This window comes from Oncorhynchus masou, chromosome 12 (genome assembly GCF_036934945.1).
Source record: "Oncorhynchus masou masou isolate Uvic2021 chromosome 12, UVic_Omas_1.1, whole genome shotgun sequence".
NCBI lineage: Eukaryota > Metazoa > Chordata > Actinopteri > Salmoniformes > Salmonidae > Oncorhynchus > Oncorhynchus masou.
This window is the reverse complement of record NC_088223.1, coordinates 8,884,769-8,902,700: the sequence shown is the minus strand read 5'-3', so window position 1 is coordinate 8,902,700 and position 17,932 is coordinate 8,884,769. Positions and strand designations below refer to the sequence as shown.

At 45.1% G+C, this 17,932-nt stretch overlaps 1 protein-coding gene across 2 annotated transcripts in view; it reads right to left on the bottom strand.

Moving 5' to 3' along the window:
- Window positions 1-452: 452 nt before the first annotated feature.
- Window positions 453-17,932, bottom strand: part of LOC135549510 (fibronectin type III domain-containing protein 5-like) — a 33,511-nt gene continuing 16,031 nt past the window's right edge. For both annotated transcript variants that reach the window (XM_064979524.1, XM_064979525.1), the window contains exons 2-6: window positions 17,644-17,762; window positions 16,126-16,324; window positions 9,639-9,728; window positions 3,224-3,423; window positions 453-2,885 (exon numbers count right to left, since the gene is read on the bottom strand). In XM_064979524.1, coding sequence (XP_064835596.1) covers window positions 3,284-3,423; window positions 9,639-9,728; window positions 16,126-16,324; window positions 17,644-17,762 — 548 coding nt within the window. In that variant the 3' untranslated portion in view covers window positions 453-2,885; window positions 3,224-3,283. The remainder of the gene's footprint in view (window positions 2,886-3,223; window positions 3,424-9,638; window positions 9,729-16,125; window positions 16,325-17,643; window positions 17,763-17,932) is intronic.

The following is a 17,932-nucleotide window of genomic DNA, read 5'->3' as shown; positions in this document are numbered from 1 at the left end:
CAGACAGACAGACAGACAGACAGACAGACAGACAGACAGACAGACAGACAGACAGACAGACAGACAGACAGACAGACAGACAGACAGACAGACAGACAGACAGACAGACAGACAGACAGACAGACAGACAGACAGACAGACAGACAGACAGACAGACAGACAGACAGACAGACAGACAGACAGACAGACAGACAGACAGACAGACAGACAGACAGACAGACAGACAGACAGACAGACAGACAGACAGACAGACAGACAGACAGACAGACAGACAGACAGACAGACAGACAGACAGACAGACAGACAGACAGACAGACAGACAGACAGACAGACAGACAGACAGACAGACAGACAGACAGACAGACAGACAGACAGACAGACAGACAGACAACAAACCCACTGTAGATAAAACATCAACATCTAAACCACTGTCATTGAAAATATCAGATATGTATTATTTTATTGTGTTTGAATAGATAATTTGACAGTTATTTCATGTATATTATTTTCATAGAAATAGTATAACCTCATGAAAGTTGTGTGTTATAGACGTCAAATGCTTCAACACACACTTGATGGTTTTACATAAAACATTAACTCATCATTAACTCCGTGAACAGATCACAACAAGTATCTATGAGTAAGGGTCTCTCACTCTCTCTCTCAGGCATCTACAGCATCCCCCCCCCATTCTCTCACTATAATACTGTATGTGATTTTCACTTTGAGCTGCTGCTGAGCATGGTCATGCAGAGACAGACACACAGAGAGAGAGGGGGTGGGGGTGGGGGAGAGAGAAATGTTAACATATGTTTCCCATGCCAATAAAGCCCTTAAATTGAATTCAACTGAGATATAGAGGGGGAGAGAGACATATGGAAAGAGAGAGCGTGGGAGAGAGAGAGAGAATGCTACTATGATCTGAAGTCAAATGTCTACTGTTTGCTGATGATCTGGTGATTCTGTCCCCAACCAAGGAGAGCCTACAGCAGCACCTAGATCTTCTGCACAGATTCTGTCAGATTGGGACAGTAAAATAATGGTTTTCCAAAAAAGGTCCAGTTGCCAGAAACACGAATACAAATTCCATCTGGACACCGTTTCCCTAGAGCACAAAAAAACTATACATACCTCGGCCTTAACATCAGCGCCACAGATAACTTCCACAAAGCTGTGAACGATCTGAGAGACAAGCCAAGAGGTGCCTTCTATGCCATCCAAAGGAACATAAAATTCAACAAACCAATTAGGATCTGGCTAAAATATATGGTTGTGAGGTCTGAGGTCTGCTCACCAACCAAGAATTCACAAAATCGGACAAACACCAAATTGAGATTACGCATGCAGAATTCTGAAAAAAATATCCTCTGTGTACAACGTAAAACACCAAATAATGCATGCAGAGCAGAATTAGGCCGACACCTTCCATAACAAAGCCATCACCTACAGAGAGATGAACCTGGAGAAGAGTCCCCTAAGCAAGCTGGTCCTGGGGCTCTGTTCACAAACACAAACACACCCCACAGAGCCCCAGGACAGCAACACAATTAGACCCAACCAATTAGATAGAGGAGATTATCGTGATTAGAATGGTGTCCGACTTGAAAAAAAATCTAAATATACACATTGAGAGATATTTGGCGAAATATACCAGCGTTCCTCTCCATAGGAAAACAATCAGCGTTCCAAGGGCAAAAGGTATTTTGGGGGCTAGTGTTTGATGACTACGGAGTACGCTACCCAGCCTTACATAATTAGATAGAGGAGATTGTAATGTTTGAAATGGTGTCCTTTTCGAAAAAATCTAAATATACATATTGTGAGATATTTGGCGAAATAGACAGACATACCTATATATCCCTATAGTAAACAATGGGATGACCTCAGAGTTCCATGAGTCATTTTTGTTGTTGTTAACTACCAGCAACGTGGGCAGATCTCAGTGCCAACAATAGCAAAACAGGCATTGTGACATAGATCATTATGCTGGTAATAGAATGTTCTGGAGGTGAGTTGGTGCCACGGTGCTCAAAAGAACTAATAGGAGCTGGCAGGGTGAGAAATGCCCTGAAATATGGCCTGTTTTTGTGTGAATACTTCAAAACTACGGCAAGCTGTTGGGACATGGTCATATTATGAAACATGGCTCCACGGAGGATGCAATGAACTAGTTTATATCAGAAAGTAGAAGAAGCGTGGTTAAAAATGTCATGTGTCCAGCCTACTAGGGACAACTTCACCTATTCAGGTTCCCCACTCTGGATGGTGGGTGATTGTGGTCCACAGTGGGTTGGGCTGTTGTGATTGGCTGGGCTGGGTTCCTGGGCGGGGTCTATGCTGTAGTCTGAGGTGCTGATTGGTGTAGGAGATGGTGTCAGGAGTCTTAGCTCGGAGCTGGAGAGCTCATCATCATCGTCGTGGTGATCGCCATGTTGCGGACGCTTGGAACCAAACAAACACATCCCATCCTCATGGGTGTCAGTCAGGCTACTCTGAAACCAGGGGTCATGTTCAATATGTGCCAACGTTTCCAAATGTTTCCAAATGGATGGTGCATACTGTCATTCAGACAGTTAGTGATCCAGGTTCAAGATATTGACCGGTGTCCTTTTTGGATCCATTGTCGGCCATTTTCAATCAATTGGCCTAACAGTTTCCAGGATCCAGGGGCTCCCCGAATTCAAAAGAGTGTGGCAATGAACAAGTTCTGTTTGCTTCAAAGACAACTGTTTGTTTTTTTGTCTGACTCTGGTCGTGGCTTTATTAATGCGTCCTGGGTTACATTCTGGTCTTAGTATTAGTCCCGGTCTGTTTCTGTTGTTGCAAGAAGGGTCCTAAAATGGTTTCAGGGGGAGTTTGAGAATGGCTTCTGTTGGTCTCAGGATCTGTGTGTGAGGAACAATTAGAAATAGACAGGTCAGTTGTAATGAAAAGCATGCAGACTTCTCTATTTGGTGGTGAAGGTTTTGAGGACTGTGTCCCGATTCTCCACACTTTTCTCAAAGTGTGCACACGCATACTGTCCATCATGGATTTGTGTAAGAATTAGCTGTAGGGAATCTCTATCATTTGTTAAATTCATGTAAGGGAACATCCCCTGAAATTGACAAAAATGAATGGGAATTCATTGGCACTGGACTGTATGGCCGTGTGCAAGTAAACACGTAAGTATGAAGAATCTGGATCGAGCCCTAGGTGTGAGGGTTCTGGTTGGCTGTCTCACCTGTCCCAAGGAATCAGGTGAGTTATTGCCATATAGCTGAGTGGACTGTGGGGGCTGGTTTCAGAGGTTGCTACGCAGTAGGCCTCCCTGTGGGTGTTCGGGCGTACTGCATTCGGACGAGGTCTTGGCTTTGTCCTTGTTGTTGTTGGGTTCGTTGTCTTTGATGATGTCATACTGACGACAGAACAGGAGGATCACACCTGAGAGGGAGGGAGGGAGGGAGGGAAGAGTGAGAGAGGGAGGGACGGAGAGAGGGAAGAGTGAGAGAGGGAGGGATGGAGAGAGGGAGGGACGGAGAGAGGGGGAGAGAGAGATGGTATCCTAAATGAAAAGATAAAATATACAGACCTCAAATTGGCAAAACTCTTTAACATCATCCTCAGCTCTGGAATATTCTCCAATATTTGGAACCAAGGACTGATCACCCCAATCCACAAAAGTGGAGACAAATCTGACCCCAATAACTACCGTGGGATATGCATCAACAGCAACCTTGGGAAAATCCTCTGCATTATCATTAACAGCAGCCTCTTACATTTCCTCAGTGAAAACAATTTACTGAGCAAATGTCAAATTATCTCTTTACGAAATTACTGTACGACAGACCACATATTCTGCTACACAAATGGATTGAAAGCGGTGATGGGGGGAAAAACATACGACATTATGAAATCCATGTACACAAACAGCAAGTGTGCACTTAAAATTGGCCGAACCCAGACATTTCTTCACACAGGGCCGTGGGGTGAGACAGGGATGCAGCTTGAGCCCCACCCTCTTCAACATATTTATCAACAAATTGGCGAGGGCACTAGAACAGTCTGCAGCACCCGGCCTCACCCTACTAGAATCTGAAGTCAAATGTCTACTGTTTGCTTATGATCTGGTGCTTCTGTCACCAACCAAGGAGGGCCTACAGCAGCACCTAGATCTTCTGCACAGATTCTGCCAGACCTCAGTCGTGACAGTAAATCTCAGTAAGACAAAAATAATGGTGTTCTAAAAAAGGTCCAGTTGCCAGGACCACAAATACAAATCAGTTATAAAACCCATTGGATGCAGTCTATCACAGTGCTATCCGTTTTGTCACCAAAGCCCCATATACTACCCACCACTGCGACCTGTACGCTCTCGTTGGCTGGCCCTCGCTTCATATTCGTCACCAAACCCACTGGCTCCAGGTCATCTATAAGTTTCTGCTATGTAAAGCCCCGCCTTATCTCAGCTCACTGATCACCATTACAGCATCCACCCGTAGCACACACTCCAGCAGGTATATTTCACTGGTCACCCCCAAAGCCAATTCTACCTTTGGCCACCTTTCCTTCCAGTTCTCTGCTGCCAATGACTGGAACGAACTGCAAAAATCACTGAAGCTGGAGACTCATATCTACCTCACTGACTTTAAGCACCAGCTGTCAGAGCAGCTCACAGATCACTGCACTTGTACATAGCCCATCTGTAAATATCCCATCCAACTACCTCATCCCCATACTGTTATTTATTTTATTTATTTTGCTCCTTTGCACCCCAGTATCGCTACTTGCACATTCATCTTCTGCACATCTACCATTCCAGTGTTACATTTCTTTATTGTAATTATTTCGCCACTATGGCCTATTTAAATAAAGGTGAAATAAAATGAACAAAAATGGCCCTTTATGGTTGTGAGGTCTGGGGTCCGCTCACCAACCAATAATTCACAAAATGGGACAAACACCAAATTGAGACTCTGCACGCAGGATTCTGCAAAGAATCCCCTGTGTACAACGTAAAACACAAAATAATGCATATAGAGCAGAATTGGACCGATACCCGCTAATGATCAAAATCCAGAAAAGAGACGTTAAATTCTACAACCACCTAAAATCAAGTAATAAAGCCATCACCGACAGAGAGATGAACCTGGAGAAGAGTCCCATAAGCAAGCTGGTCCTGGGGCTCTTTTCACAAACACAAACAGACCTCACAGAGCCCCAAGACAGCAACACAATTAGACCCAACCAAATCATGTGAAAACAAAAAGATAATTACTTGACACATGGGCAAGAATTTACCAAAAAAACAGAGCAAGCTAGAATGCTATTTGCTCCCTAATCAGAGAGTACACAGTGGCAGAATACCTGACCATTGTGACTGACCTAAATTAAGGAAAGCTTGTACAGACTCAGTGAGCATAGCCTTGCTATTGAGAGAGGCCGCTGAAGGCTGACTTGGCTCTCAAGAGAAGACAGGCTATGTGCACACTGCCCATAAAATGAGGTGGAAACACTTCCTAACCTGCCAAATGTATGACCATATTAGAGACACATAATTCCCTCAGATTACACAGACCCACAAAGAATTGGAAAACAAATCCAATTTTGATAAACTCCCATGTGTATTGGGTGAAATACCACAGTGTGACATCACCGCAGCAAGATTTGTGACCTGTTGCCACAAGAAAAGGGGCAACCAGTGAAGAACAAACACCATTAAAAATACAACCCATATTTATGTTTATTTATTTTCCCTTTTGTACTTTAACTATTTGTAGATCGTTATAACACTGTATATATACTGTACATAAAATTACATTTGAAATGTCTCTTCCTTTTTAAACTTTTGTGAGTGTAATGTTTACTGTAACGTTGTAATGTTTACTGTAATGGTGTAATGTTTACTGTAATGGTGTAATGTTTACTGTAATGTTTACTGTAGTGTTGTAATGTTTACTGCAATGTTGTAATGTTTACTGTACTGTTTACTGTAGTGTTGTAATGTTTACTGTAATGTTTACTGTAATGTTGTAATGTTTACTGTAATGTTGTAATGTTTACTGTAATGTTTACTGTAATGTTTACTGTAATGTTGTAATGTTTGCTGTAATGGTGTAATGTTTACTGTAGTGTTGTAATGTTTACTGTAATGTTTACTGTAGTGTTGTAATGTTTACTGTAGTGTTGTAATGTTTACTGTAATGTTGTAATGTTTACTGTAATGTTTACTGTAATGTTTACTGTAATGTTGTAATGTTTGCTGTAATGGTGTAATGTTTACTGTAATGTTTACTGTAATAGAGTAATGTTTACTGTAATGGTGTAATGTTTACTGTAATGTTTACTGTAATGTTTACTGTAATGGTGTAATGTTTACTGTAATGTTGTAATGTTTACTGTAATGTTTACTGTAGTGTTGCAATGTTTACTGTAGTGTTGCAATGTTTACAGTAATGTTGTAATGTTTACTGTAATGTTTACTGTAATGTTTTAATGTTGACTGTAATGTTGACTGTAATGTTTACTGTAATGTTTCCTTCTCTTTTGTTTTATCTCTTTCACTACCTGGTTAAATAAAGGTGAAAAAAATAAAATAAATAAAAATAAAACTTGCCTTGGCAATGTAAACATATGTTTCCCATGCCAATAAAGCCCTTTGAATTTAATTGAGATAAATACAGAGAGAGAAAGAGAGGGAGAGAAAGCAAGACTAGTATCCTCTTTGGTGTCCTAGAGGCACAGTGTGAGTGACAGGGATTCAGACAGAGAGTCGGCTGTATGCATTCATAGCAGAGTTTGTAGATGAAACCGAGGGGTACACTACAAAGCAGGATCCAGGAGTTAGCTAGCTAACTAGGCTAAATATTTTGGAAAGATGAGCTGGAAATGGGCGGGATCTAATTGATTCAACTAATGAAAACACATATCTAAGTACATTTTTCAATAGATCTTTCTGTTTGCTTATCAAAGTCAGCTGGCTAACTCACTGATCTTGTGGTATACATCTGGTGTTTTTTAGTGTACATCTGGTGTTTTTTAGTGTACATCTGGTGTTTTTTAGTGTACATCTGGTGTTTTTTAGTATACATCTGGTGTTTAGGATTAAATGAAATCAACAACAAAGTAAATATGTGTGTTATGGTTCTGTTTTGTATTTGTATTTATTATGGATCCCCATTAGTTCCTGTTGCCAAGGCAGCAGATACTCTTCCTGGGGTTTATTATGGATCCCCATTAGTTCCTGCCAAGGAAGCAGTTACTCTTACTGGGGTTTATTATGGGTCCCCATTAGTTCCTGCCAAGGCAGCAGCTACTCTTCCTGGGGTTTATTATGGGTCCCCATTAGTTCCTGCCAAGGCAGCAGCTACTCTTCCTGGGGTTTATTATGGATCCCCATTAGTTCCTGCCAAGGCAGCAGCTACTCTTCCTGGGGTTTATTATGGATCCCCATTAGTTCCTGCTAAGGCAGCAGCTACTCTTCCTGGGGTTTATTATGGATCCCCATTAGTTCCTGCCAAGGCAGCAGCTACTCTTCCTGGGGTTTATTATGGATCCCCATTAGTTCCTGCTAAGGCAGCAGCTACTCTTCCTGGGGTTTATTATGGATCCCCATTAGTTCCTGCCAAGGCAGCAGCTACTCTTCCTGGGGTTTATTATGGATCCCCATTAGCTCCTGTCAAGGCAGCAGCTACTCTTCCTGGGGTTTATTATGGATCCCCATTAGTTCCTGTCAAGGCAGCAGCTACTCTTCCTGGGGTTTATTATGGATCCCCATTAGTTCCTGTCAAGGCAGCAGCTACTCTTCCTGGGGTTTATTATGGATCCCCATTAGTTCCTGCTAAGGCAGCAGCTACTCTTCCTGGGGTTTATTATGGGTCCCCATTAGTTCCTGCCAAGGCAGCAGCTACTCTTCCTGGGGTTTATTATGGATCCCCATTAGTTCCTGCCAAGGCAGCAGCTACTCTTCCTGGGGTTTATTATGGATCCCCATTAGTTCCTGCCAAGGCAGCAGCTACTCTTTCTGGGGTTTATTATGGATCCCCATTAGTTCCTGTCAAGGCAGCAGCTACTCTTCCTGGGGTTTATTATGGATCCCCATTAGTTCCTGCCAAGGCAGCAGCTACTCTTCCTGGGGTTTATTATGGATCCCCATTAGTTCCTGTCAAGGCAGCAGCTACTCTTCCTGGGGTTTATTATGGATCCCCATTAGTTCCTGCCAAGGCAGCAGCTACTCTTCCTGGGGTTTATTATGGATCCCCATTAGCTCCTGTCAAGGCAGCAGCTACTCTTCCTGGGGTTTATTATGGATCCCCATTAGTTCCTGCCAAGGCAGCAGCTACTCTTCCTGGGGTTTATTATGGATCCCCATTAGTTCCTGCTAAGGCAGCAGCTACTCTTCCTGGGGTTTATTATGGATCCCCATTAGTTCCTGCCAAGGCAGCAGCTACTCTTCCTGGGGTTTATTATGGATCCCCATTAGTTCCTGCTAAGGCAGCAGCTACTCTTCCTGGGGTTTATTATGGATCCCCATTAGTTCCTGCTAAGGCAGCAGCTACTCTTCCTGGGGTTTATTATGGATCCCCATTAGTTCCTGCTAAGGCAGCAGCTACTCTTCCTGGGGTTTATTATGGATCCCCATTAGTTCCTGCCAAGGCAGCAGCTACTCTTCCAGGGGTTTATTATGGATCCCCATTAGTTCCTGCCAAGGCAGCAGCTACTCTTCCTGGGATTTATTATGGATCCCCATTAGTTCCTGCCAAGGCAGCAGCTTCTCTTCCTGGGGTTTATTATGGATCCCCATTAGTTCCTGCCAAGGCAGCAGCTACTCTTCCTGGGGTTTATTATGGATCCCCATTAGTTCCTGCCAAGGCAGCAGCTACTCTTCCTGGGGTTTATTATGGATCCCCATTAGTTCCTGCCAAGGCAGCAGCTACTCTTCCTGGGGTTTATTATGGATCCCCATTAGTTCCTGCTAAGGCAGCAGCTACTCTTCCTGGGCTTCATCAAAATTGTGATTGTGTTATGGTTGTGTTATGGTTGTGTAGCGACGTAACTGTGGTTCAGTTACCAGCCCACTTGATGCATTGATTTGGTTCTGTTGTGTTATGGTTGTGTTATGATTGTGTTGTGGTTGTGTTGGGGTTGCGTTATGGTTGTGTCGTGGTTGCGTTATGTTGTGTAGCCGTCTGGCCATATTCCCACATGGCACCTCTAGCTTTATAATAGCTCTGTTCAGAAGTCATGGTCAGTGTGGTTGTGTTGTGGTTGAGTTACCTGCCCACATGATTAATGGATGTGGTTGTGGTGTGTTATGGTTGTGTTATGGTTGTGGTGTGGTTGTGTTCTGGTTGTGTTGTGGTGTGTTGCGGTTGAGTTGTGGTTGAGTTGTAGCTGTGTTGCGGTGTAGTTGTGTTGTGGTTGAGTTGTGGTTGAGTTATGGTTGAGTTATGGTTGTGTTGCGGCTGAGTTGTGGTTGAGCTGTGGCTGTGTTGTAGTTGTGTTGTGGTTGAGTTGTGGTTTTGTTGTAGTTGTGTTGCGGTTGATTTGTGGTGTAGTTGTGTTGTGTTTTAGTTATAGTTGTGTTGTGTTGCGGTTGATTTGTGGTTGAGTTGTGGCTGTGTTGTGGTTGTGTTGTAGTTGTGTTGTGGTTGAGTTACCTGCCCACATGACCAGCACCACTACGATGATGATGAGCTCTCCAACTCTGAACTGCAGTGCCTGTTCCATCTCCTCCCTGTTCACCGAGTCTGGAAAGAGGAGACACAGTTATACTGTAGAAAACAGAGAGAGAGAGAGAGAGAGGGGGCTTGGTTACAAACTGAAATCTCTCTGCTCTTACCATGACCATATTGGGAGAGTTCAGAGTCTTGTCAGTCAAAAGCAGAGTCAGAGGTCTGCAGTTAAGTACCCTTCAAAAAGGGGTGAGAACCAATCAAGGACCTGTTATTTAGAAGCCTTAGATGTAGTCCCGAAGGAGACTTTAAAAGGGGTGAGCAAAGTTGGACTTCAGACTGACTTACGCTAGATAGCCAGACGGACACAAAGACCGCTGACGCTGAGAGAGATGTGAGAGGGAGAGACGAGTCTACTCTGCAGAGTGTGTTGGGGAATAATCAGAATTAGTTGGTAACATCGGTAAGATGTTTTATATTCATCATATGTTTGTAAGTTACTTCTCATCAGAATGTTGTTTTTGTATAATACTGTGGCGGGGTTGCAGTATCTGTTCTCTGTCAAGACTAAGTTGCTTGGGCCGGAGAGAGGGGAGAGGTCAAGCGTGTATCTCTTGTCTCCACAATGTCTGTGTGCCAGTCAGTGTGTCTCTGTGATCTTGTCAAGTTAGGATGGATTTGATATATGCCTGTTGATATGGAGGATTGGTTTATGGTTCTGAGTTTGAGAAAGGAGACAAAGCTGAACAATGAATTATGCCGATGCTGTCTTATCCTGTGTGTCTCTGCTATAAAGGATCTCAGTTGCAATGTGTAAGGGACTCTCAGAGAATTCATTAATAGACACTGAATTGATCTGAGAGTCACAGGGTTGTGATAGAGCTCATATAATTAAATATGGACTTTGCTCAGCTCATCACCCTGAACACCCTATACCCACTGTCAAACATGGTGGTGGCAGCATCATGGTTTGGGCCTACTTTTCTTCAGCAGGGACATGGAACCTGATGGAGTCTGCAAAAGACCTGAGACTGGGACGGAGATTTGTCTTCCGACAAGACAATGATCCAAAACATAAAGCCCAATCTACAATGGAATGGTTCAAAAATCAACATATCCAGGTGTTGGAATGGCCAAGTCAAAGTCCAGACCTGAATCCAATCGAGAATCTGTGGAAAGAACTGAAAACTGCTGTTCACAAATGCTCTCGATCCAACCTCACTGAGCTCAAGCTGTTTTGCAAGGAGGAATGGGAAAAATTTCAGTCTCTCGATGTGCAAAACTGATAGAGACATACCCCAAGCGACTTACAGCTGTAATCGCCTCAAAAGGTGGCGCTACAAACTATTAACTTAAGGGGGCTGAATAATTTTGCACGCCCAATTTTTCAGTTTTTGATTTGTTAAAAAAGTTTGAAATATCCAATAAATGTCGTTCCACTTCATGATTGTGTCCCACTTGTTGTTGATTCTTCACAAAAAAATACAGTTTTATATCTTTATGTTTGAAGCCTGAAATGTGGCAAAAGGTCTCAAAGTTCAAGGGGGCCGAATACTTTCGCAAGGCACTGTATAACAGGTGTTAACAGGGCTGTGTTGTGTTCATGGTAATAGCTATGCTATGTTGTCTCTCTCTCAGGGCTCTCAGGTCTCTCTTCTCGTGAGGTTTGTTTTGTCCTGTATTTACATGGTAGTCTGTCATTGTAAATAAGAATTTGTTCTTGACTGACTTGCTTAGTTAAATAAATGTAAAATTAAAAAACAAGTAGTGTTGCTTAATAGTGTGACGACCCTCCCATTCTGTCTACCGAATTCTTTCTCTTTGCTCTCGTTTTTCTTATTAGGAGGCCGGTGGGCGGAGCAGGGAGGGTCGTCAGCGACATGGGACACACCTGGGTCTGGGTGTGTCCCAGGATAAATACACCTCTTCCCCATTCATGGAGGAGACTCTCTCCATGCAGACACACCTGGGTCTGGGTGTGTCCCAGGATAAATACACCTCTTCCCCATTCATGGAGGAGACTCTCTCCATCCAGACACACCTGGGTCTGGGTGTGTCCCAGGATAAATACACCACTTCCCCATTCATGGAGGAGACTCTCTCCATCCAGACACACCTGGGCCCGGGTGTGTCCCAGGATAAATACACCACTTCCCCATTCATGGAGGAGACTCTCTCCATCCAGACACACCTGGGTCTGGGTGTGTCCCAGGATAAATACACCACTTCCCCATTCATGGAGGAGACTCTCTCCATGCAGACACACCTGGGTCTGGGTGTGTCCCAGGATAAATACACCACTTCCCCATTCATGGAGGACACTCTCTCCATCCAGACACACCTGGGCCCGGGTGTGTCCCAGGATAAATACACCTCTTCCCCATTCATGGAGGAGACTCTCTCCATACAGACACACCTGGGTCTGGGTGTGTCCCAGGATAAATACACCACTTCCCCATTCATGGAGGAGACTCTCTCCATCCAGACACACCTGGGTCTGGGTGTGTCCCAGGATAAATACACCTCTTCCCCATTCATGGAGGAGACTCTCTCCATCCAGACACACCTGGGTCTGGGTGTGTCCCAGGATAAATACACCTCTTCCCCATTCATGGAGGAGACTCTCTCCATCCAGACACACCTGGGTCTGGGTGTGTCCCAGGATAAATACACCACTTCCCCATTCATGGAGGAGACTCTCTCCATCCAGACACACCTGGGTCTGGGTGTGTCCCAGGATAAATACACCACTTCCCCATTCATGGAGGACACTCTCTCCATCCAGACACAGACAGATTTTTGTTGTGGTATTTTTGTGGCTGTTTTGTTTGTTTGCGTTGGCACCTTTTCAACACCCCTCATTATCACACGTTTACATACAACCACTCACTTACACTACTGACTACTACACACACACCATTGTTAATTGTATTTAGTTAAATATACTTATCTCCACATTGTCTCCCTTTTTGTTACAAACTTCAAGCCTGTTCGTGACAATAGAAGAGAAAAGAGAGACGGAAGTGTGTGTGTGTGTGTGTGTGTGTTTGTGAGAAACCAGATGGTCAGATATTGTAGTAACCTCTAACGTCCTGAGTCTACACAGGTGGGAATCTACAATGGACAGGTGCGTGCGGTGTGGTGTGTGTGTGGCTGTTATATATGACTCGTGATAACCATAGCAGGTGTCAAAAGCATACACACACACCGAACGCACAAACAACACAAGGACGCACACACACACCACGCCACACCTGTCCATTACAGATTCCCACCTGTGTAGACTCAGGACGTTAGACGTTAGAACAATATCTGACCATCCGGTTTCTCAGGTAACCTTAGTTAAATACAAATAAAATGGTGTTTTACGAGGACGTTATAACGTGTGTTACTGTGATAATCTGGTAGTTTGTCATGATCGTCGTAATGAGCGGACCAAGGCGCAGCGTTAGTATAGTTCCACATATTTTTTATCTCCGTGAAACAAACAAAACAATAAAGAAACAACGAAACGTTAAGTCATGACGCGCACACATGCAACTAAACACAAACAATATCCCACAAACACAGGTGGGAAAATGGCTACCTAAATATGGTCACCAATCAGAGGCAACGATAAACAGCTGCCTCTAATTGGGAACCATATAAGCACCAACATAGAAATAGACAAACAAGAACACGCCCTAGTCACTCCCTGACCTACTACACAAAAAGGGCTCTCTATGGTGGGCATGACAGTACCCACCTCCAAAGGTGCGGACTCCGGCCGCAAACCTGATAGTGTCGGTGGCGGCTCCAGTGCAGGTTGTAGCCCCCGCCCAGACCCCGGATCCACCATGGCGCCGGGCTGAACGCAATGCCTGGACTGGGCACCGGCGCAAGGGAAGGCTCCGGCCATGGAGCTGGACTGGACGCCGTGCCTGGAAGTTCCAGACCGTTGACCCTCGCTGGGGATTCCGGACAGTGGACCGTCGCTGGAGGTTCCGGACCGTGGACCGTCGCTCGGGGTTCCGGACCGTGGACCGTCGCTGGAGTTTCCGAACCGTGAAACATCTCCGGAAGCTCTGGATTGTGAATGCACCCTGGAGGCCTAGCGCATGGAGCCGGTACAAGTGGCACAGGACTGATGACATGCACTTCAGGGCGAGTGCAGGGAGCTGGCACAGGTTGCACCAGACTGGTGACACGCACTTCAGGTCGAATGCCGTGCAGAACACACCTACAAAACATTTCTCTCATTTCTCTCTCTCCCAACTTATTCGCCTCCCTGACGGTCTCTGGCTCTTCAGGGTGAGTACGGGATCTGGCACAGATGGCACCAGACTGATGACCCGCTCTTCATGGTGAGTACGGGGAGCTGGCACAGATGGCACCGGGTCATCAGCTCTTCCACTCTCCGCTGCTCCGCCGACCACCCCTTCGTGCCTCCCCCCCCCCAACAAAACCTTAGGGTTTCTGTGGCCACGGCCCCTGGCGTCTTCTCTGTCCTTTCACCTTCACAACCTCCCGTAATTTCTTCCCAGGTCCACAACTCCTTTACCCCCGTCACACGCTGCTTGGTCCTTGCTTGGTGGGATATTCTGTCACGTTCGTAATAAGGACAGGACCAAGGCACAGCATGTGTGGAGTTCCACATCTTTATTTGCAGTGAAACTTCTCAAATAAACAAGCAACGAAACATAACCTCAGTGGTGCTACAAGCACAACCACAAATAATATCCCACCAACACTTGTTTTGGAAATGGCTACCTAAATATGATCCCCAATCAGAGGCAACGATAAACAGCTGCTTCTAATTGGGAACCATATTAGCACCAACATGACAGTTTAGGAGGACGTTATAACTTCTGTTACTGTGATAATCTGGTGATGTCGGAGGACGTTATAACGTCCTGTATGTCACTTCAGGATGTCTCTCAATGTCTCAAGAACATATTTTTTGACTTTATCTGAACATTTTTCAACCATATCAATAACGGCTTTTAATAACCTCTTGAAACTAGGGGGCACTATTTTCATTTTTGGAAAAAATAATGTTCCCAAAGTAAATGGGCTATTTTGTCAGAACAAGATCCTAGAATATGCATATCATTGACAGCTTAGGATAGAAAACACTCTAAAGTTTCCAAAACTGTAAAAATATTGTCTATGAGTATAACAGAACTGATATTGCAGGCGAAAGGGACTCTTATTTAGAAAGCTCTGCGTTCCTATGCGTCCCTATTGAACAGTGAATGAGATATTGACCAGATTCCTTTTTCTATGGCTTCCCTAATGTGTCTAGTGTCACAATACATAGATTCAGGCTTTTATTTTGAAAAATGAGCCTGAACATCAACATTGCGTCAGTGGTCAGCTGGAGGCTCTCAGAGTGTTTTGTGCGTAAAAGACAAATGCGACCATTGTTTCTCTCTTTCCTACTAAGAAGCCACCTGTCCCGGTTGATATATTATCGAATAGATATTTGAAAAACACCTTGAGGATTGATTATAAAAAACGTTTGCCATGTTTCTGTCGATATTATGGATATAATTTGGATTTTTTTTCAGCGTTGTCGTGACCTCAGTTTCCGGTGGATTTCTCAGCCAAACGTGAAGAACAAACGGAGGTGTTTCGGCTATAATGAACATTTGCTGTCTAACTGGGAGTCTCGTGAGTGAAAACATCCGAAGCTCATCAAAGGTAAACGATTTAATTTGATTGCTTTTCTGATTTTCGTGACCAAGCTGCCTGCTGCTAGCGAGGCATAATGCTATGCTAGGCTATCGATAAACTTACACAAATGCTTGTCTTGCTTTGGCTGTAAAGCATAATTTCAAAATCTGAGATGACAGAGTGATTAACAAAAACTAAGCTGTGTTTCAATATATTTCACTTGTGATTTCATGAATATTTTCTAGTAATATTTTTTGGTCCGTTGCGTTATGCTAATTAGTGTCAGTTGATGACAATTCTCCCCGATCCGGGAGAGGGAGTTCCAAGATTAAATGTCGAAACATGACTATAAAAATAATGATTCACTTTGACTTTGAGAAACGGGAACTAGAATACAACAATCCTTAACGTTACCTTAACATTATCTAAATATTATATTGACACCAGTACTTCTAATGTTTTCCCATCATCTCCTGTGTACATCTGTTTATCTGTTGTGTGATGTAAAGTGCCAATGTATTCCTCTCTCTGTGGGAAGCTCTTCTCTTCCTCTGTGTGTATCTGGGTCGCTGAGAGAGGAGATGGTCAACCTGGAAGTGTTACGAGTTGCTGTATTACATGACAAAGACAGCCAGGCGTTGCTTCTCTGTATCAGAACGGTACAATAGCCAGGAATCGTTATGGGAAATGTAGAGATGTTGTAAAACATTAGAATTTATTGAGGTGTTGTATAATATTAGAATTCCCTGCTGGGTTTTCTTTCTGTCCACATTCAAAAATGAACATTTTGTCATTCTGTTGTGTGTGTGTTACCGACCTGGTACTGTGGAGGCCGGTTTCTCAGACTCTCTGGGAGTTCTGAAGCTGACCGGGTCACTGGGAGGACTGCTGCCTCCCATGCTGACGCTCTGGACATGAACAATGTACTCCGTGTCCTCCTCCAAATCCCACAATGCACAGGAGCGCGTGGTCGTGTTCACTTCCTGGATGTACCGCAGCATATGCACGTCCTTCTTCTGTAACCAATGACAACAGGAGAGGTTAGGGTTACATTTAGGGCCGTAACACAAGGATACAGACCAGATATATCCTAGCCCACTGTCCTAGCCCACTGTCCTAGCCCACTGTCCTATCCACTGTCCCAGCCCACTGTCCTATCCCACTGTCCTAGCCCACTGTCCTAGCCCACTGTCCTAGCCCACTGTCCTATCCACTGTCCCAGCCCACTGTCCTAGCCCACTGTCCCAGCCCACTGTCCTAGCCCACTGTCTTAGCCCACTGTCCTATCCACTGTCCCAGCCCACTGTCTCAGCCCACTGTCCCAGCCCACTGACCTAGCCCACTCTCCTAGCCCGCTGCCCTAGCCCACTGTCCTGGTCCACTGCCCTAGCCCACTGTCCTCGTCCACTGTCCTAGCCCACTGTCCTAGCCCACTGTCTTGGTCCACTGAGACAAATCCCACTGTCCTAGCCCACTGCCCTAGCCCACTGCCCTAGCCCACTGAGACAAAGCCCACTGCCCTAGCCCACTGTCTTGGTCCACTGATACAAAGCTCACTGCCCTAGCCCACTGAGACAAAGCCCGCTGCCCTAGTCTACTAAGACAAAATACAACTCCCCTAGCCAACTGAGACAAAGCCCACTGCCCTAGCCCACTGAGACAAAGCCCACTGCCCTAGCCCACTGCCCTAGCCCACTGAGACAAAGCCCACTGTCCTAGCCCACTGCCCTAGCCCACTGTCTTGGTCCACTGAGACAAATCCCACTGTCCTAGCCCACTGCCCTAGCCCACTGCCCTAGCCCACTGAGACAAAGCCCACTGCCCTAGCCCACTGTCTTTGTCCACTGATACAAAGCCCACTGCCCTAGCCCACTGAGACAAAGCCCGCTGCCCTAGTCCACTAAGACAAAATACAACTCCCCTAGCCAACTGAGACAAAGCCCACTGCCCTAGCCCACTGAGACAAAGCCCACTGCCCTAGCCCACTGCCATTGCCCACTGAGACAAAGCCCACTACCCTAGCCCACTGTTTTGGTCCACTGATACAAAGCCCACTGCCCTAGCCCACTGAGACAAAGCCTAGGCATTAGCTCTGGGAGCAAACAAGTATCTGTATCTCAGATTCAGACAAGGTTGCTCATCACACAACTGTAGTTCAACTAACCAACTCCCTGACCCAACACACACACACACACACACACACACACACACACACACACACACACACACACACACACACACACACACACACACACACACACACACACACACACTCATACACACACACATACACACACACATACACACACACATACACACACACACACACCCCTACCTGTTGTGTGATGGCGAATCCGATGACGGGATCTCCCTCCAGTATCTCCCATGTGACTATGGCTGTGTTCGCCTCCAGCTCCCTGATCGTCACATTGAGAGGAGCCGACAGGGCTGAGTCTAGACACACACACACACACACACACCACAGGAGAGGTGAGAAAGTGTCTAACACTGAGACACACTGACAGAGCCAACGGGACAGAAGGTGAGAAGGGTCATGTGTCTTAACTTGTGACATCACACAGCCTTTTGCTGGTAGTCCGGTGGGTCACCTTTAAAGAGTCCAG